At 50.0% G+C, this 20,585-nt stretch overlaps 1 protein-coding gene and 1 long non-coding RNA gene across 2 annotated transcripts; both read left to right on the plus strand.

The window, feature by feature from the left end:
* Window positions 1–1,219: 1,219 nt before the first annotated feature.
* LOC135285454 (uncharacterized) lies at window positions 1,220–9,484 on the plus strand. The gene is made up of 9 exons (XR_010350275.1): window positions 1,220–1,355; window positions 2,091–2,259; window positions 2,480–2,588; window positions 3,385–3,530; window positions 4,088–5,233; window positions 5,666–5,890; window positions 6,247–6,373; window positions 6,681–7,887; window positions 8,265–9,484. It is a non-coding gene; the product is annotated as an uncharacterized LOC135285454 (long non-coding RNA).
* Window positions 9,485–9,669: 185 nt separating this feature from the next.
* On the plus strand, window positions 9,670–18,917 carry LOC135285349 (uncharacterized). Its single transcript, XM_064397540.1, has 15 exons — window positions 9,670–9,681; window positions 9,827–9,954; window positions 10,972–11,104; window positions 11,331–11,463; window positions 11,893–12,045; window positions 12,404–12,530; window positions 13,060–13,271; window positions 14,182–14,344; window positions 14,472–14,554; window positions 15,270–15,430; window positions 16,217–16,355; window positions 17,144–17,325; window positions 17,416–17,494; window positions 17,980–18,099; window positions 18,442–18,917. Exons 1-15 carry the CDS (start codon window positions 9,670–9,672, stop codon window positions 18,483–18,485), a joined length of 1,869 nt encoding a protein of 622 aa, XP_064253610.1. The 3' UTR covers window positions 18,486–18,917.
* Window positions 18,918–20,585: the final 1,668 nt, after the last annotated feature.

Here is a 20,585-nt window from a genome sequence, read left to right on the forward strand (position 1 = left end):
TTTTCCTTCTCTCTCTTAGTTTTTTTTTCTGCTTTCACTTCCTTTCCTTTAACATTTTATCTCTGCTCTTTCTGTCCTCCAGAATCCTTCCCCTCCCACTTGTGCACAGAGTAGTTGTCCCTGGGCCAGAACTCCAGGCTGGCTACCTGGAAAGAGGAGAGGCAGAATTCTCTCCCCAGGAAACAAGAGTAGGGAAGCAGTTAGAGAGGAGATAAGCGAGCAAACAGCAGGTGAGGTCAGTGCTGGGAAAGCCAGGGCAGGAGGCCAGGCCTTGATGGGAGAAGGAAAGGCAAGGAAAGGTGACCAGCCCAGGCTATCGGCAGAGATAACCCCAGGCAAGGATGGCTCTGGCCGCTCTTGGTGAGGTGTGAGGAGCTGCCATGGGTGGTGCTGCCTCCCCTGTGCCCTCAGGGCTGTGCTCGGCCGGGTACTTCTGTCACGGAGGAGCCACCGACGCCACCCCGCGAGGGACAGCCGGCTTCCCTCTCAGCGGGCCCTGCCCTCCGGGGCACTACTGCCCGCAGGGAACTCCTTCTCCTGTTCCTTGCCCGGCTGGGACCCTCAACAACGCCACTGGTGAGTGTGACCTCCCCCACGGCCTTGTCCTGTGGGGACTTCAGTGGTGACCATGCTGATGAGTGTGGCCTCCCCTATGGCTTTGTCCTGTGGGAACTTCAATGGTGACCACAGTGGTGAGTGTGGCTTCCCCCATGGGTTTGTCCACTTCAGTGGTGACCACAGTGGTGAGTGTGACCTCCCCCATGCGTTTGTCTTGTGGGAACTTCAATGGTGACCATGCTGATGAGTGTGACCTCCCCTGTGAGTCTGTCCTGTGGGGGCTTCAGTGGTGACCACACTGGTGAGTGTGACCTTCCCCACAGGTTTGCCCTGTGGGGACTTCAGTGGTGACCATGCTGGTGAGTGTGGCCTCCCCTGTGGGTCTGTCCTGTGGGGACTTCAGTGGAGACCACACTGGTAAATGTGACCTCTCCCATGGTTTTGCCATGTGGGGACTTCAGTGGTGACCATGCTGGTGAATGTGGCCTCCCCCATGGGTTTGTCCACTTCAGAGGTGACCAGGTACCCCTGAGGTCAGTGGCCACGTTACCAGTGATGGTGGCCACATTGCCAGTTCAAACAAGCGCTGCTGATGCTGGCAGTGCAGGGGGTGCTGCCCCAGCTGCCGTGTTTGTGTCCCCTCAGGAGGTGGCTCCCAGGACAGCTGTGTGCCCTGCTCCCCCGGGGCTTTCTGTGCCAGCGTGGGGCTGAGCTCTCCCACAGGACCTTGCTCCGAGGGATTTTACTGCCCAGCAAACTTCAGCTCCATCAGCCCCACGGCGTTCCTGTGCCCCAAGGTACTGCTCAGGGCTGGCATGGGGACTCCTCAGCTCTGGGCAGGGCTCTGCATGTCCCACAGTGGAAAGGGTCACCCGCAGCTGGCTGCAACATTGCTCACATCCACACAGGGGTTTGGGTGATTTGGGGATTTATACAGCCCCTAACTTTGGCAGATGTTTACTATTGTTAGATATTTGGTTGCTGTTAGATACAACTATTAGTAGATATCTCGATTAGACACTCAACAAGGTAGAGGCCTTGTTAGGAGGAATGATGCCTTAGGATTTCAGCTTTTCTATTTTCCATCTATTTGTAACCCTGCAGTTCTTTAGTGCAGAACTCCAAACTCCACACACAGTGGGAGCTGCTGCTTCCCCATTTGGGGCAGACACAACAATTCTTCTCCAGGCCTGGCAGTCAAGGACACCTCACTGCCTCAAGCCTGAGAGATGGAAACAAAAGGGAGTTGGGGCAGCAAACTTGGGGTCAATGACTTCATTAGCTGAAGCTGGAATTGGCAGATTAACCCCCAATATGGAAATGGACCAAACTTATAAAAGTATAAAAACCCATGACCTGTTGTCCATTTTGGGTGTAGCCCCTGGGGAGGCTTTGCTCTAAATGTATCTGAAGGCCCTTCAATAAACACAACTGCTTTTTATTCTCTTTATTTTGCCTGGCCTCTGTTTTTAGGTAGCCTGAAAATGCATCATTCTCTCCATGAAATGCTCTCCCTTCTCTGTCCTGCCCAGGGTCACTTCTGTGGGTCAGGGACAGCCCTCCCGAGGCCGTGCCCTGCCGGGCAGTACCAGCCAGCCACAGGCTCTGCCTCCTGCATCCCGTGCCAGAGAGGATTCTACTGCCAGGAGCTGGTGGCAGGGGACCCCAGGCGCTGCCCACCTCATTCCTACTGTCCCCCAGGTACTCTGGCACTTGCCAAGGGCTCAGGTGCCCTGTGCCTGCCTGTGACCCCAAAAACGTGCAATCCTGAGTGACTCCCCCAGGCCAGGTGGTGAGGAGGGGGCAATGAGCCAGTGTGGCACAGTGGCCACCTGAGAGTCACTTGTTACAGCTCGGGAGCCTTGTCACACCTCAACACTCTCACTGAGGTTTGTTTTTGTCTCTGTGCTCTCCCTTTTAGGGACACGAGTTCCTCTCACCTGTCCTGAGGGCACCTTCACTCCTGAAAATGTGACTGGCCTCTGGAATGAGAAGGAATGCCTGCCTTGCCTCCCTGGCCACTACTGCAGGTTAGGATTCAGTTCACCCTGCCATTTTTTCCCTTCCTCTGGAGCAGTTTGACATCCTTGTTTCAGGCTGGGAAAGTTCTTCCTGGCTTCTCTCTTACATTTTTCTCACTCAAAGAAAAGAAATACAAGCTTAGCCACAGAGCTGAGTACAGAAGCATTGGATCTGGGAATCCTGGGGGGCAAAAGCAGTCTGGCATCATTGTTGTGGTACAAAGAAGCACCTGAAAGAGGTGTGAGTGGCATTTATTCTCTCAATTTTGTCTGTTTTCAAATTTATGAAATCATGGGAGTAATGCAGAGAGTCCAGCCTGTGGAAAGTCATCCACAGTTCCCTCTGCAGCAGTGTTCATGGAATTTGAACTGGCTCACTTTAGTCATCTGTTGGAACCCTAGTTATTGAGAATACTGAGAGTTTTGTGCTAACAACCACTAACCCTCAAGGGGTTCAATTTAACATGAAGACATAGAAACAGCTTCCAAAATTTAATAATAGAACTCAAATGATGAGTGTATCATTTGAATAGAAGTATGTAATATCACAAAGTAGAAAACTTTGAATTTAAAGTTTTAAAATATAGTAATACATATAAAGCAAAATAGAAGTTTTAAAGCAGAAGCTAGTCCATCTACATGGTTTTATTTTAAGTGGAAAAATGTGTCTGTATTCTCTCTCATATCAGAAGTTATTTTTCACTGCAAACCTCGCAGAGTTCCCAGTCAATACTCAGCTTTTGCACCAAACCAGCACCAGCAGCAGCTCAGAATACCCAAATTATTGTTTTCCTCTCTGCTCCAGGCACGGCAAGCTGGAAGGGAAATGTGCTGCAGGATATTTCTGCCTGGCTGGGAGCTCTCAGGCTGCTCCCCAAGGCCTCCCCTTCTCCTGGCGCTTCCTGGCCGGGTGCCGCTGGGGCCAGCTGTGTGCAGGGCTGTGTCCTGCAGGTAGGTGGGGGTCCTGCTTTGCACAGCCAGGTGTCTGCTAAGGAAGGCAGGAGCCTCCCCTGAAATGGAAAATGCAAACCCCCTCCCTCTGAATTATTATAATTTTGAAATTAAGGGGCTCTCAGGCCAAGATGTGGGCGCAGGAATAACAGTTCTTTACTAGGAAAATTAAAAATACAAATGGAATAGTACAGAACAGCACTGCCAGAGTCAGAACTGACCCCCTGTGGGTCAGGTTGGTGGCACAGCCCCATCCCATGGGGGCTCAGCCCTCCTGCAGTGCCAGCTGTGCTTCTGTTGGAGCAGGGATCCTGCACAAGACTGGAGTTTTCCTCTGGAGCTCCAGGGCTGCTGGCTCTCCCTCTGGGGATCCAGTGGAGGAGAAAGCCAAAAGGCCACCTGGAATTTGCTGCCAATCCAGAAGAATTTGAAGGCTCCTGACTTCCCAACAGCTGGGAAAATTCATTCCACAGCAACAGCAGACTCTGTCTCAGTTGTTTTTGCCACTGGAGGATTTGCATGTTTTATTTTTCTCTCTTTTCCACACCTTTTTGCAGGTCACTACTGTCTGGAGGGCTCTGAGGTGCCCACCCCGTGTCCTGCCAACACTCTGAGGGCTCTCCCCGGGGCTGGCAGGAGGGAGGATTGCCTGCCCTGCCCTCCAGGCCGATGGTGCAAAGCAGGTTTGGTGATGGCTGCTGCTTTTTGGGACACTTCTGTGCATCCCTGATTTCCCAGTCCCATTTTCCTCCATTCTGCTGCCTCAGGTTTTAGCTTTTCTATATTTCAGATTCTGTGCTGCTTTAGTGTGTGGGTCTGGGTTCACATCAGGGGATGGTGAGCTCTGTGCACAGAGCAGGGAGACAAAACAATTCCTGCTCCAGCTGGGCACCAAGGACAAATGATCCAAATCTCAGCCCAGGAGCACAAACCCCGTGGGCTGGAGAGAGAAAAACAAGCAGGATGGGACTGCAGGGGCTGCAGCTGGGATTGGACACTGAACTGCAATGTGCACATGGAGCAGAGCTGAGCCCAGGGAGAGACCCCGGCAGCGCTCGTGCATTTTGGGACCATTTGGGTTCATCTTGGGTTCATTTTGGGACCATTTGGGTTCATCTTGGGTGCAGCCCTGGCTAGGCTCTTGTGCTGCCCAAGGTGCATCCATGGAAGCCTTTTGGTTAATACCTGCTTTATTCTTTAACTCTCTCTAGCCACTGTTCTAGCTCAGCCTTCACAAGTCATCAATTCCTGCCTCTTTTTTCCTCATTTTTCCCAGTTTTCACCCATCCCATCCCCTTTTTCTCCCATTTTTTCCAATCCCATCCCATCTTCCACCCATTTTCCCCCAATCCCAGAGCATGGCTTTGATGTCTGGTGTGAAATTGTGAGAGAAAAGAGGCAGTGACCTGTTGATCCAGTGACATCCCTGGGTGCCACCTGGCAGAGAAAGGGCTGGGAGGACACAGAGCAGCATTCCAGTGGCAGTGGGGACACTCCTTAAATCCTCTTTTTCTGTTTTTTAGGGGATTCCGAGGCCCATCCATGCCCTTTGGGCCACTACTGCTTCGGGAGCAATGGCAGTGCCCAGAGCAGTGTCCTGGCCCCTCAGGAGTGCCCTGCACACACCTTCCGTGGGCACCCGGGAGCACGGAGCCTGGCAGAGTGCCAGCCCTGCCCACCAGGGTACCACTGTCCCCTGCCAGGTGAATATGGGCAAAGCCAGCCCTTTTCTGGCCTCTGGGTGACAAAATTCTCTCCTATTTCCTCCTCTGGGTGACAAAATTCCTTCCTTTTTCCATCTTGGGGTGACAAAATTCCCTCCCTTTCCTGCCTCTGGGTGACAAAATTCCTTCCCTTTCCTGCCTCTGGGTGACAAAATTCCTTCCCTTTCCCACCTCTGGGTTACAAAATCCCTCCCTTTCCCTCTTCTGGGTGACAAAATCCCTCCTTTCCCTCCTCTGGCTGACAAAGTTCTTCCCCTTTCCCACATCTGGGTGACAAAATTCCCCCTGATGAGCTAGGGAAAGGGAGGGAGAATTCCTGCTCACAGCCACCTGAGTGCTTTTCTCCAAATTTCCCCCTGGCCACCCAGCCTCCTTTCCTTTCCTCTCCTCACTCCTTTCTCTCCCCCACAGGCCTGAGCAGCTTTGAGGATTACCCCTGTCCCCCTGGGTACTGGTGCCCTGGCAAAGGGGACACTTTCCTGTGCCCAGCTGGCACTTCCAGGACCCAGCCTGGTGCCAAATCCTTGGAAGAGTGCGATCCCTGCTCTCCTGGATATCACTGCCCGGACCCAGCCCAGACAGGGCTCCCCAACACCCAGGGAATACCTTGCAAACCTGGCTTTGAGTGCCCAGCAGGTGACACGGCCTTTGTTTTCCTTATTTCCAGCCATTTCTGAGCCTAGATGATGGATCAGCAGGGAATTAGAGTGACTCTTATCCCATTCTCCCAGGCCATGATCCCTCCCAGCCCTCCCTGCTTTGGTTTAGCTGAGGCTGCCAAGGAAGTGGCCTGGGCTTGGAAAAGGAGGAGATATTTTCATGCAGGGCTGGGCATGCCATGCTAAATAATAAACTGCTTCCCAATAGATCTGTGCCCTTTTGGGAGCTGTAGGAAAAACAGAAAGTTTATGGAAAAGCCTCCTTGCCTCCCAAACACAGCTTCTCCTCTTCTGGGAATGTTACACCAACGCTGTCCCCTGTTTCTCCCCCAGGGTCAATAAATCCCAAGCCCTGCAGGCCTGGCTCTTACTGTGCTGCTGTGACAGGAGAGCCTCCCCTGTGTCCTGCTGGCTACCACTGTCCTGAGGGGTCCTGGACCTACACCAGCCCCGAGCAGCTGTGAGTACCTGGGACAGCCAGCTTCAGCTCCTGGGAACCCCCATTTTGGGAATTCTGCCTGGGATCCAACCTAAACCACAGCCTTTGTGCATGCTGCAGAAGCAAAGGGGGCTCTGAGGCTGCAGTCATGGATTTGGTGACTGGGACTGGGATTTTGGTGACTGGGAGAGGGGGGTTTATAGTTTCTGCTCAGCTTGGAATCATATAAGAACCACTTTTAGTTTTGCCCTGTGTTTTCACTGATCATTCATCCCGGATTCATTTTCAGAGCTTTTCTTCCCTTTCCCTGCCCTGTTGTGACTCCCAGGTGTGTGTTCCCATACTACTGCCCCCCGGGCAGTGCCCACCCGGTGCCCTGTGAAGGAGGGCACATGGCCCTCAGCCTGCCTGGCCTGAGGGGCTCAGCTGAGAGATTCTGCAGAGTTTGTGCTGCAGGGACCTTCCGCAGCGACCCCCTGATCTCAGAGCCCTGCCAGCCCTGCCCAGCTGGCTTCACCTGCCCACCAGGTAAATTCAGCTGCCACGAGGGAGTGGGGCAAGAATTAGCAGCTGAAATTGGGAGCAGGGAGTTTTGAGTGCTGTGTGGGCAAAGCTCTCAATCCTCTGCAGTTATAAAAGCCTGGTGTGGGCTGTCACGTGGGTTTGCCACTGGATTTAGGCAGTGGAAGAGCTGGGGGAAGGAAAAACTGAGATTTATATTTAAATATGAATTAGACTGCAAAAAAGCTGCTCTGCACACGTGTGTATTTCTATAGACTCGTGTCTAAATATAGAGAGATGTGTGTAGATGGATCACTGGGACAAGCAAGTGCTCTCTGCCTCTCTCCCAGCACCTGCTGGGGTCCCTAATGCCACCCCTTTCTCCAGGCAGTGACAGCTACCACCAGCAGCCTTGTCCCCGTGGCCACTACTGCCCTGCCCTGTCCCCTGCCCCGCTGCCCTGTCCCCCGGGCACCCACGGGAGCAGCCGCTTTGCCAAGCACCCAGGGGACTGCCAGGCCTGTCCTGCTGGCACCTTCAATCACCTCCCTGCCCAGGCTGCCTGCTTCCCCTGTGGCAGCTCCTCTTCCTCTCAGCCAGGTGAGGTTTTTTGTGGAATTCTCCCCTCTGGTGTTTCCTGATGTTCACAAGCCCTGGCATCCTCCTGGAGCTGGGGGTGCTGCCCATGCCCAGCTGCTCTTCCCTGTCCCACCCAGGAGCAGGATTCCAAATCCAAAGCTGTCTTTTTCTCACTCTTACACCCTTACCCAATGGGTTTTGATCTCCTTAAAGGAAAGGAGGGCTGAGCAGCTCTAATTCTTGCTCTGCCATTGCTTTGAAAACAGTGGAGTTTCACCAAGATCACTTTAGCCAGGATTTGGGGGGGTTGTGTTAAATCTAGGGGTGCTTTTGAACCAAAATTGGGCATTGAGGGCATGATAAAGTGGGATAAGGCTGGATGGAAACTGGAGCAGTAAGGAGTGCTTATTCCTCACTTCGTGCATGTGCAGCACTGCCCCAGTGTTTCAAATCAGGTGGGTTTGAGGCTGTTGGGGCACGAGAGAGGGGCTTGGCAGCCCTGCCTGGCTGGGTCCTTACCCCATCCAGGGCCTTCATCTACAAATCAGTGGAGGGCTTGTCAAAACCCAGCTGCCAACGAGCAGCTGGGCTTTCTGCACCTCTGGTTAAAGGGGTGCTGGAGGAGATGCTCTCGTGCTCTGTTGGTGCAGGCTGGCCCCAGCTGGCTGTCCTGTGGCTCAGCTCTGCCCTGGAAGAGGGGCACAGGCTCCAGCAGTGCCACTGAAATGAGCAGTGGGATTTGATAGAGCTCTGAGCACAGGAGCTGCTCCTTTTCAGCCAGCGCTGCTGCTCCAGACTGTTTTCCCTCTCTAAATCCAACCTCTTCTCCCAGGTGCCACCAGCTGTACCTGCCATGGGCTGAACAGGGCTTTCCAGCAGTCAGATGCCTCCTGCATCTGCCAGGCAGGTTATGTTTATTATGATGAGAGAGGCAAGAAAGACTCTGACAGCAACAGCGACCAGGATTGCCGACCTCAGGTAAAATTGGGCTCCAAAAACCAAAATTGTTGTGTGATGTGCAGGAGAGGGGGAGTGTTCAGGCCTTGAGCTAAGCCAAACAAATCTTTTAAATGTTTTATTGGCCCTTTGTTGTAGGAGGTTTTCTTTACCAGGATCTTGTGAGGTTAAATTTAAACTCACAAGGGATGGAAGGAAAGGATTCTTCCATGCCAGGGCAGTGTCTCACATGGATGACAGATGCAGGAATTTAAACCTCCTTTAATATGAAGTTCTTCTTTAGAGCTGCCATAGGCAGAGAGACACTAAACCCAATTCTTGTTTGTATCTTGCATAATGCCACTTTTTTCCTCTTTTTGAATGAACTTCTATAGTCCAAACCCGCTCCTGGCATGGGTTCCACAGCAATCTAGAATGTCAAAATTATACCCTGGTTCTTTCAAATATTTTCTTACAGCTGAAGAAAACTAGAACCTCATGAGGGTTTGGGAGGTGAAATTGTTGGAATCTGAAACGCAGGGAATTCCCAGAACTTTGGGCCTGTAAGCCAAAGCTTAGAATTAAACCCAGGATTTGATCTAAGGCTTTGGAAAAGGCTTCCAAACTTAGGTGCTGGAAGAAAGAATGTGGATTTATAGTTTAAAGCAGAGTCACGTGAAGTTAAGAAAAAGAAAGTTTAAAGTTTTGGAGTTTAGGATATAGAAAAAATAAAAGTAATTACAAAGGTAAACAATGAGTTGAGAATGCAGCACTGTAGGTTTGTGTGTCATAACATGATTGGCTAAGAAAGCTTACACTCTAACATGGGTCCATTAGACAAAATATTTAAGGATTGGGTCAAAAACATAAATATCCTTGTTAGCAGTGTTTTATTGCTCAATAAATCCTTAAAAGGCCTTGTAACTAAGGGTCTTGTGACCTTTTGAACCATGCAGTGAAGATGTGAGCCAAACTCACCCTTCCTGCCTATGCAGATGATAACAAAATAAACCACATCATCTAAAAACTCAGAGATTCCAGCTCTAACTCATTCAAAACTCCTTCAAAAATCCCCATAGTGTGCTTTCTGAATGCTTTCCTGGTTGGATTCCCTTTGTGTGGAATGTTGGATTGCCTTCACAAGGAATGTTGGTTTCCTTTACATGGAATGTTGGGTTGCCTTTGTGTGGAATGTTGGGTTGCCTTTGTGTGGAATGTTGGATTGCCTTTACATGGAATGCTGGATTGCCTTCACATGGAATGTTGAGTTGCCTTTGTGTGGAATGTTGGGTTGCCTTTACATGGAATGTTGGGTTGCCTTTGTGTGGAATGCTGGATTGCCTTTACATGGAATGTCTGAAGCACAGCAGTGGGGACGAAATAAAACTTCAGGGATGCTGCAGCTCAGCTGGAGCCTGGAGCTGCAGCTCTGGAGCTGTCTGGGGGGTTTCCCTGCAGGTGGACGAGCTGTGTGCCCCCGGTGAGGTGCGGCTGGCGTCCACGCGCCGCTGCGCCGTCCCCGAGCGCCACGACTGCGCTCCCGCCTGCGGGCCAGAGGGAGGGGAGCTCCACGCACAGCTGGGCATGTGAGTCACACAGCCACCACAAACCACCAGGCTGGAAGGGACCTTCACGGTCATCGAGTCCAACCCAGCACTGGGTCTTGGTTTAGGGCAAATTTGGGAGGAAACTTCTAATGGGGTTTTTTTTCTAGAAAGCAAATGAAAGAAAAAGCAAAACCACAGACTAGGGAATTTCTCTGCTTCAGCTAGCTAAAACTAACTAAAAGCAAAGGAGAGCTCTGTCCTGCTGTCTGTCCATCTGCAGACAGCACAGTCCAGGAGCAGAAATGTGGAGGAGTGAGTGCAGTTTCTGAAAACGAACTGTGCACTTCTTCTCTCCCCCGCTCTTCTCTCTCAGAACCAGTCTTAGAAGTGCAAAACTTATTTCTGGACTAAGCAGATGAATGGGGATACAATTCAGCATCATAAAGTCATCTTAGGACATCCCAACACCTCAACCCAACCCTGGCACCCAGTGCCACATCCAGGCTTTGTTAAACACCCCCAGGGATGGTGACTGCACCACCTCCCCGGGCAGCCATTCCAGAACTTTATCACCTTTCTGTAAAAATATTTTTCTTAATATTCAGTCTAGATTTCCCTTAAGACTGTGTGCTCTGCTTCTGTCAGTGCCTGCAGAAAGAGCCCAGCCCCAGCTGAGCACAGGCACCTTTCAGGAGCTGTGCAGAGTGATGAGGGCACCCCTGAGTCTCCTTTTCTCCAGGCTCAAGCTGGTGTGTAAAAAGCACACTCTGATTCTTTCAAGCATTTTCCTGGAGCTGAGCTTTGGGGAGGGCTGTAGTGCTCAGTCTCAGGACTGAAGGTGGTCTCTGCTAGACACCAAGCACTGCTGGTGGGGTGTCACATTTGGGCCCTGAAGGGCAGGCACGGTGCTGATGAGATGGACAGGGAGTTTGCTCCATCCTTTTTCCCATAGATTCAGAGTAGGATCATCCACCCTGTGGGCTGTCAGAGACTGAGGCCCTGTGGTGGCTCTTTGCTGAGGGATCAGGACTGACCAAGGATTTGTCCCTTTTTCAGATGTCACTGCAAGCAGTACATCTCTGCTGAGGAGCTCTGCGACCAGCTGTGCCTGCTGAGAGCCCCACGGATCTCCCTGGGCTTTGGCACCCACAGAGAGCTGCTGCTGAGGGTGGGCGAGGGCCAAGTGAGGGTAGGTGTGGAGGGAGGGATCGCTCTAAATGTGCGGGTCTGGGAGAGCCCAGAAATCACAGTGGGGTGAAGGAGCTCCTCCAGGGGAGGTTAAGGGTTGCTGCATTACAGAGAAACAATTCCTGAATTATAGGGGAAAAACTCCTAGAGCAGCCTTTTAGAGCTGCTCTGAAGATTGACCACAAAATCAGGGTTGATTGAATCAGAGTTCCCTCTGCTTCCCACAGGAGGTTTCAAATGTTCTGGGCCCTGATGAGCACGTGCAGAGCAGCCAGAGGGTGCATTTGGTTCTGTTCAGTCCCCAGGGAGTGCTGGGCTTCATTGTCTCCAGCACAGAAGCTCTGGATGCATTTCTCATGGGTAAGGCTTGAGAGGGAACCCAAATTCCAGCCACACCAAGCCATCCATTTCCTCCCATGTTGGCACAGCCACTGGACAGTGGCACAGCCATTTCCTCCCATGTTGGCACAGAGGAAATTCAGTATTAGATGCTCCAAACTATTTAGAAAACAGGGAAAGTCTTGGTCTGTCTGGGAGTAAACAGTGGGGAATTCACTGGCTGCATGGGTAACTCCCTGAGACGGGGTCAGATAGAGATTGCAGGATTTTGGATTTCCAAGGAACTAGAAGGAAATTCCTTTTGGATGCAAATCTGTTGGCAGGTGCATGGATTTGGCTCTGTGGGCTGAAACTGCCCACAGATACAAAATAAATAATTCTTGCTTGCCAAGGGTCAGGTATTGTCACGTTTGCAGGGTTCATTTTGTTTTTTTCTCTTGCCCATGGTAGGAGATTTCTCCTCAGATCAGCTGCTGCAGAAAGGGCGCAGAGCCCAGAGGAGTTCCCCCAGAGACAGCCAAGCCTTGCCCTTCATCCCTAACCCAGTGGTGTGTCTGGAAGCAGGGGACACGATCCTTTTCCAGCTCAGCATCAATTCCCAGGGTGAGTGTGGCTGGGGCTGAGCACATTTGTGTGCCCAGACCTGTTCAGAGCAGTGGCTCCACGCTGGGCATCCTGCATGGATCCATCCCTTCTCCTCCTGGCTCCCAGAACTGCAGTCTGGGCTCTGCCAGGGTTTTACCTGCAGGTTTTCACTTTTTGACTGGATTTCTGTAGAGTGAGATAAGATTGGTCCTGTGTTAGACCGCACAAATCTTTGTGGAGCAGTGATTAAACTCAGTTAAATGAGCTGACACTGCATGGCCCTATCAAAGCAGTTCCACAGTTGTTTGCCAGCCCAGTGCCAGCTTTCCCAGCTGAGGTGGCTCAGAGCTGCTGACCCTGTGCTGCCCCATCCCAGAGCGTGCCTCCAGCCACTACCCCGTGTACCAGAAGCAGCATCTCTACAACAACAACCCAGGCTGGGATTTCGGACCCTTCCGAAGGCTGCACCACCTGATCCAGGAGACCCAGCTCAACATCTCCTGGTAATGCCTGCTGTGGGCAACAGTGCTGTGGGCAGGACCCGGGAGTGAGTTTGTGACAGAATCAGCAGGTTCTTGGGGGTGAAAATGCCAAATTTTGCTGTGTCCAAGTTGCTGTGTTCAGCCATCCCCACAGATGGAGCCTGAAGGAAGCTTGGATCAGCTGGCACCTTCCTTGTGGCAGCAGCTCCCTGCTCAGAGAGAGAGAAGCTAGATAAGCTTTCCCAGAATCGACCTGGGAAACTTTAGGGAGCTGGAGAGAAAGAGTTCTAAACAATCTGCACCTGCTGTTTTGTAATAAGATGTTTTGCCCATAAGGTTGTTTACCAAAGGGTGTTTTTTTAATTAGCCAATAGTGATGGTGTTTTAATTAAAGGGCCAATCAAGACCACCTGTAGCAAAGTAGAGTATAAAAAGCAGTGGGTTTCTTAATAAAGGAGAATTAGCCTTATGTGAATATCTTGAGAGGCTGTGTCACTTATTACCCAGGCCTGACCCGTTGTGGTAACACTTCCTCACTTCTCTCTTCCAGGTTTGCCCACGTTTTCCTGGAGCCTGGGACATTTGTTTTCAGGGACAGCTCCGTGCAGGAACACTTCCTGATTGTGACAGTGAAGGAAGCCAGTGTGAGCTGTGACCCCAGGGACGGGTCCTTCCAGCCCTCCTCCCTGTTCCAGCTGGCCAGACACGGCATTTTGAAGCAGCAGGATCTGAACTTGGCTCCCAACTGGGCTGCTATCACAGGTCTGGCCACAGCTCTGAGATACCCACCTTCAACCTCCATCCCTGCCCCTGACCTTTCTTGTCCTCTTTAAGTGTGTTTAAGGAAGAATTTTCTTTGGGAATGCCACCAAAGCACTGCTCTGTCAGCTTTAATTCCTTGCTGCTGTGGAGCTTCCCAAATCCCACTGCTGTCTGGCCAAGGAGCTGCCTGTGCAGGAGCTGAGGTGGGGAAGAGGGAAGGAGCAGCCGTGCTTCTCCCCATGCCCTGTTTGAAGAGTTCAGGTAATCCAGGGCTTTGTTTTCCTTGGCTGGAAAGCAGAAAATGACACTGCATTTCCATGATAAACCCAGCTGAAATGAAATCCATCATTCCCAAGCTGACTAAAAGCTAAACACGGGGTCAGGTAAGGTCTGTGCTCCAAGGCAGGTGTGGGTGTGAGAGCTGTGCACACACCAGCCCTTCAGTGGGAGGCCAGGAAACATCAGAAATGAAAGTGTGGTGTGCAAGCATGATCCTGACTCTATAAAATATATATTATATATTTATATTTTTATTTATATTTATAGTTATAGTTCTATTTGCATGTGTAACATATTTGTATATAATGTATACTAAAATTATACATTATCTATTATATGTGTAATATATATTGCATTATATATGATATAATATTATATGTTATCTATCTTTTATATCTATTTTATCTATTTTTATATATTTTATCTCTATAATATATATAGTAATAGTATATAATAATATATATTTTATCTATAAAATTTATAAACTGGATCACTCAGTCCTCAAAACACTTTCCTCCTCATCCACCTGCCCCAGCTTCTCCCAGAAGAAGCAGAAGTGAAATGAGTAGGAAAGGTGCTGAATGGTTTTTCTGTGTTTCTCACTTCTTGCCCTCCCTGCTGTCTTCCCCAGCAATCCTCTTCACCCTGAGCTTCCTCGTGCTGGTGCTGACCACCCTGGCCATCGTGTTCCAGCCTGCTGGCCCCAAAATCAGCCCCATGAAAAGCTGGAAGCCACGCTGGAGGAGCCTGGGGGAGCCACACATCCCACCGGAGTACATCCTCCTCAGGGACAGGTAAAAAACAGCTTCTGCAGGCTCCTACCAAAAAATCTACCCAAGAAACCCATCCTCTGCTTGAGCTGGGGTCTGATCTTCCTGAGAAAAATGAGATGCTCTTCACGCTCTTTGCCATTGTCCCCAGCCTCGAGTTCTACCAGATGCTTGGTCCTCGTGGATCTGGAGAAGATGCTAACTCTGGAGTGAAAGGAGCAGTGACCAATGCAGGTGAAGTGCTGGCCCAGCCCTAGATGTTCTCCCATTGTTTTTTTTCCCCACTTCCTCCCCATTTTCTTCTCCCAGGTGCAATATTTTGACACCTGCTCACCCAGAATTTCCTGCGCTCTCGGGAGGCCACACTTTGCTGTGTCTGTCCACAGACACACACACTTCCACCTGGATTTATTCCAGGGAATTTAACCCCTGTCATGGGGATGGGCTGGAGATTTTTCCCTGAGGAGTTGAGAGAGTGAATTCCCAGCCTTGGCAAGCCCTTTAAAACAGCAGCGAGCTCAGGTGACAGGTGAAGAAAATAAAGATTTACAAGTGTTTTCCTTGGCTTCGTCTGCTGATTGTTCTGTCCCCTGAAGGCACGGGACTCCTCGTTTGCTTTCTGGGAATGAGCTGGGCTCGGGAATTTCGGGATGCTGGCAGGGAACAGAGCCCGAGCCCAGCAGATGGCAGCAGGTGGTGATGGGAACAGCTCAGGAGCAGCTCTGCGAGCATCCCGGCAGATTTCTGGACAATTTAGGAGCTGATAGTAACGCTCTGTCATCCTCCCCCTCGCTAGGGAACGAGACCTTCTCTCACACCTCCTGCCTCATCCGTTTTCCTCCCTCACAGAACAAAAAATTCCTCTGGCCAGGCAACATCTTGTGTGGGAAATAAACTGAAATAACCTCGTGTCCAGCGTTTGAGTGTGAGCCTTCCCCTGGTGTTTCAGAAAACAGCTTCACCCCGAGGCTCCTGGAGGATTTCAGTGTCAGGACCCTCTACGACAAGCTGGAGGATCAGAATTTGCACTTGGCCTCTCAGCTGGCAAAGCACAGGATGGACGTGCTGGTGTTCCACAAGGGGATCAGCCAGAGGATCCGGAGCCTCATGGTCAGTGGGGAGAGGCATTCAAGGGAAGAGAGCCTTGGAACCATGAGTTAAGATAAATTAGTCTTTATCTTAGCCTTAAGATAAAATTTATCTTAGTATTAAGATAAATTGTTGCCCTGGAGTCAAAGTTCATCAAAGGATAGGTATTATTCCTTTCTGTAGTTTATTTTGGCATAAAATAAATTTTTATATGGTTATATTGATGCCTCAAGCTTTAGCTTTTCTATTTTTCAGGTTCTGTGCTGCTTTAGTGTGTGGGTTGGAGTTTCATATCAGGGGATGGTGAGCTCTGTGCACAGAGCAGGGAGACAAAACAATTCCTGCTCTAGCTGGGCACCAAGGACAAATGATCCAAATCTCAGCCCAGGAGCACAAACCCCGTGGGCTGGAGAGAGAAAAACAAGCAGGATGGGACTGCAGGGGCTGCAGCTGGGATTGGACACTGAACTGCAATGTGCACATGGAGCAGAGCTGAGCCCAGGGAGAGACCCCGGCAGCGCTCGTGCATTTTGGGACCATTCTGGTTCATCTTGGGTTCATTTTGGGACCATTTGGGTTCATCTTGGGTTCATTTTGGGACCATTTGGGTTCATCTTGGGTGCAGCCCTGGCTGGGCTCTTGTGCTGCCCAAGGTGGATCCATGGAGGCCTTTGAATAAATCCCTGCTTTATTCTTTAGCTCTGTCCAGCCTCTCTTCTAGGCCAGCCTGCACAAGGTATTGTTATGAGGGGCTGAATGTGGATTTTGGGGTTTGCAGAATATAACACTGCTGCTTTCTGTGAACAGGACTTGGTGCAAGCTGTGGACTGGGAAGCCCTGAAAACCTCCAGGCACAGGATTTGTGGGCAGGAAGCTGCAGAGCAGAGCTGGGCAGCAGTGGGTGCTGAGCTGAAGGATGGACAGTGGAACAACAACTTCCAGCCAGGTGAAAGGAGCAGGGTGCAGAGCCAGGGACAGGTGCAGTGTGAGGGCAGCAGCAGCACAGAAAAGGCTAAAAAAAGACCTGACTCATTCACATGAGAGAGCCCAAAAATTGTTCTGTAAGGGCTGACAGCCTGTCTGCACCTGAGCTCAGTGAGAGGAGAGGTCTGGCAGCTCAGGAATGGGTGTGATGCCTCAGGTTTGAGCTTTTCTATTTTTCAGATTCTGTGCTGCTCTAGTGTGTGGGTCTGGGTTCATATCAGGGGATGGTGAGCTCTGCACAGAGCAGGGAGACAAAACAATTCCTGCTCCAGCTGGGCACCAAGGACAAATGATCCAAATCTCAACCCAAGAGCACAAACCCCGTGGGCTGCAGAGAGAAAAACAAGAAGGATGGGACTTGACAACCTAAAGCTGTAATTGGACAATTAACTCCAACATGCAAATGGAGCAGAACTTCTAAAAGTTAGAGGCCCCATCAGTGCTTGTGCATTTTGGGACCATTTGGGTTCATCTTGGGTGCAGCCCTGGCTGGGCTCTGGTGCTGCCCAAGGTGCATCCATGGAGGACTTTTAATAAATCCCTGCTTTATTCTGTAACTCTGTCCAGCCTCTGTTCCAGGCCAGCCTTCCCAAGGCATCAGGTGAGCACAGAGTTATTTGGAAATGTTGTACAAAATGAGGCATCCTGAGAAATTTTCAGAGAAAGGCTCCTGGTGCTGTTCTGGATTTAATCATGGTTTTCCAGGTGGTTCTGGGGAATCCCATTGAAATTTTGTGTTGGGTTCCTCAGGTGCCCCGTGGCAAGAGGTGACAGAGTTAATGAGGGCTCTGGAAGCGCTGCTTGGGAACCCTCCTGAGAGGAGCAGAGCTGCAAATCCAGAGGAGGAGCTCCAGATCCAAGCACAGGCTGCAGTGGGAGCTGTGCCCCCCCTGCAGCACAGCCTGGCCAGTGAGGAGAAACCAGAAAGGCAGGTGAGCTGCAGATGTCTGGGTTTGTGCCATCTCTCACCTTTCTGGGAGTTTTCCCATTTCTTTAACTTCTAAGCCCATTTTATCCCACAGGATCCTGAGCTGCCTCAGCTTTGGGAGCTGTTCAACAGGAAAGATGCTTTTTCCAGCCTGCCTGGGCATGAAGAGCATGGTAAGGGCAGTGCCCCAGCTGTGAGGTGCTTTCAGGAGGCTGATTCTGCTAAGAGGTTAAAAGGGGGTCTCTGTGTTTGCTAACACAGCAAATGCAGAATTACTTTTCCCCATTTATTCTATTTTTTACTTTCACATAATTTCTTTTTGCTGAGGTGCCAGCTCAGGGCAGCCACTTCTGCCTCCTCTATCACTCTGTAGAGAGAGGTCAAGGAGTTTCCATCCCTTTACATCCTTCTCTGCAGGAGAGAAGTCAAAGAATTTCCATCCCTACAGACCCTTCACACCTTTATATTAAGTGACCACCTGTAGGGAAAAGTCTGCATGTCATTATAATAATTAAATCCTAATTTGGGGAGGTCAGGCAGATTCTACACCATCATTCTGTGATCCTCACAGCATTCTCTCTACCCGGGACAACATTTCCTTCTTGCAGCCATGAGGAGCCTCTTCCTTTAGCCTTAAAAATGCCCCAATTTGTTGCAGGTTTAGATCTCCAGTTGGAGGTGGAGGGTCTGGTGGCAGCTTCCCCCCTTGCCAAGACCCTGTGTGAGATCAAGGAAGCTTTGGTGAATCTGCAGCAACCCTCAGCCCTTGGCAATTCAGGTAATCCAGCTGGTTTTCTTCATGTGAGCTGGTTTAGAGCTGTAAATAAAGCAGGAGTTAAAATAAGCAGGATTTCTTCTGAGCTGAACATTTTCCTCCAGCAGCTGCTGAATTTTTTAGGCCATGACACTCAGAGTTTGAAATTAATAACAGTGTGGGGTTGGTGTAATTATGGGAGGATCATTTGCATTATTTTGAAATTCAGATGCAGTGGGTTTGCAAAGGCAAAATCCTGGATCCTGCAGGTCCTGCCCTGGGTTATTCCTCTTGGATTTGGCTGGAGTGGTGGCTCTGGGTGTCCACTGAATCTCAATCTGCTTTTATTCTGAATTTCTCAATCAGACAGCAAACATCAAGGCAGCCTGGGGAGCTCAGGCCTCTTCTGACTGCTGGATTCCTGGGATGAAGCCCTGCAGCTGGAACAGAGGAGCTGCACTCTCAGAGCATTGAAGGGACAGGAGAAGGAGGATTTCACGTTCTGCACAGTAAAACAGCCACCAGCTCCTTTCCTGGAGGAGCTGAGCTTACCCTGGGCAATGGATGAGGTTGGACTGGGATGGGAGGGGGTGTGTGGGACACCCAGCAGCTTTACCTGAAGTATCAAAACAGACACAAATTTAATTAAGGATTTATTTGGTCAAATATGTGATGAGGAACGCGTATTATTTTTGTTTAACCTTGAAATATTTTCACATTTGCTGTGGATTATCAGTAATTTGTAGGCTGGAGAAGGAGGCTGAAGTCCTTGGTGTTGCTGATTTTGTGGTTTTTGTTAAGTCAATAAAGCAATAAACAGAAGAGCACATGTGGCATCAGAACTTCATTTTCCCAATGTGTTCTGTGCAGCCTTTCTGATCGCTGATGTGAAGGATATTTGTGAGTTTTCCAAGCATTTTAGAGCCATCCTTTTAAGGCTTGCCCAGCACCCCTACATGGCCTGTGCATGTTTTAAATACACTCAGTAAGTTCTGCTGGCAGAGACCTCAAAGGTCTCTACAAATGTGATTTTTCTGAGTGAAGGTACACTGAAACAATTCCTGCAGGGACAGCTGCTGGTGTCCAGTGCTCTGTGAGCCTGACTTTAATGTTTTAATATCCCTCCTGCCATTCTGCTTCTCTTCCTTGTGGAAACCCAGGGCACTGGGAATATTTCTCTGTCTGCTCTGGGGTGCCCTGACCCCCAGGGCAGCACTGACTCTGACCCTCATTCATGGAGAAAGTTTCCTGGACTTCAAGGTAGACTGGAATCCACAAAAGTGTGAAATAGATTATAGAGAGTAGTGCAGGTGGATCACTTGGTGAGAAATTGAGGTTTTGGGATTTTTAGTATCTTGTGGATGGAAGCAGGATGGAGAGCACAGGGTGCTGTCCTGGGTTTCTTCTTCATGCTGCTTCTTCCTTCTTCTCCATGGGTTTGGGTGCATTTGGTAATTGGGCAGAAAAGACCACATAGTAAGGTTGTATGACATCAGTTATTGGGTTAAAAGTGAAAATAATCTAGGTGTCAGTTCTTAATTGGATAGTTTAGTCTTAAAAGACCTTGGAACAAGAGATTGTTGGCCATTTTGTGCCTTCTAATGAAACTCATGGTTGTGAGACTGCTTCACTGATGAGAAATAGTAAACACTTGAGGTCTGAACATGAACTACTGCCTCATGTGCCTTCAATCCAGACCCAGAGAAACCAACTGGAACCCCACACTTCCCTGTCTGTGTGAGAGCAGGGCTGTGAGGAGGGAATTGTCCCTTTGGCCCAGGAGCAGAATCCCTGCTCCTCCCTGATCCTTGATCTCCAGGTGAAGGGCAGCAACACAAGGTTTGAGCCAGCCCAGTCCCTTGGCAGCCCCCAGCCAGCAGCAAAGCCAGTTCTCCTCTCAGAGCAGTATTTACTGGTTTGTTTATGTGTGAAGGGCTGGGTGAGCCCACTCCTGCTGGAATTTCAGGCTCTTTCTTGCTCCAAGGTCAGGGTGAATAAAACTCAGGAGATGCTGCCCTTGAAGTCTCACTCTGAAGTTTATCCCCATCCATTACAAACTCACGAGATGTGACCTCTCTCTAACAAGTCGAGAAAGTGCCCTAAAATGGTGTCTGTTCAAGGCTATTTGAGTCCCAATTACCCAATAAACAGTTGACATGTATATAATTAATGTTTCTAACCCAATTATCATCACCCAAAACCCGCAATGAGGACATCTTTAATCCAATTAGAGAAAACCCCCCAGATCTGTGAAGAAGGAAGAAGAAGAAGGTGCAAAAAAGACATCTAACCCACACCCAAAATTCTCCATCTTGGCTCCCATATATCACCACATACTAAAACCCCAAATCTAGATTTTTTCACCCTGTGAGATCACACAGTACTATCCAAACTACACACACACAGTTTCTGTGCTATCACTCAAATTTTGAAGCCTTTTCCAAGACCCCAGGTCAAACAAGGCTGAGGTTTTCTCGAGGGTTGGCACCCTTAAATTCAGAAAGCTTTCA

The sequence above is a fragment of the Passer domesticus genome, chromosome 23, assembly GCF_036417665.1.
Source record: "Passer domesticus isolate bPasDom1 chromosome 23, bPasDom1.hap1, whole genome shotgun sequence".
NCBI lineage: Eukaryota > Metazoa > Chordata > Aves > Passeriformes > Passeridae > Passer > Passer domesticus.

Coding starts and splice junctions, on each gene's coding strand:
- LOC135285349 (XM_064397540.1), top strand. Junction 12,531..13,059: donor ACCCAGCTCAACATCTCCTG/GTAATGCCTGCT, acceptor TCTCTCTTCCAG/GTTTGCCCACGTTTTCCTGG. Junction 17,326..17,415: donor AGGAGAAACCAGAAAGGCAG/GTGAGCTGCAGA, acceptor TTTATCCCACAG/GATCCTGAGCTGCCTCAGCT.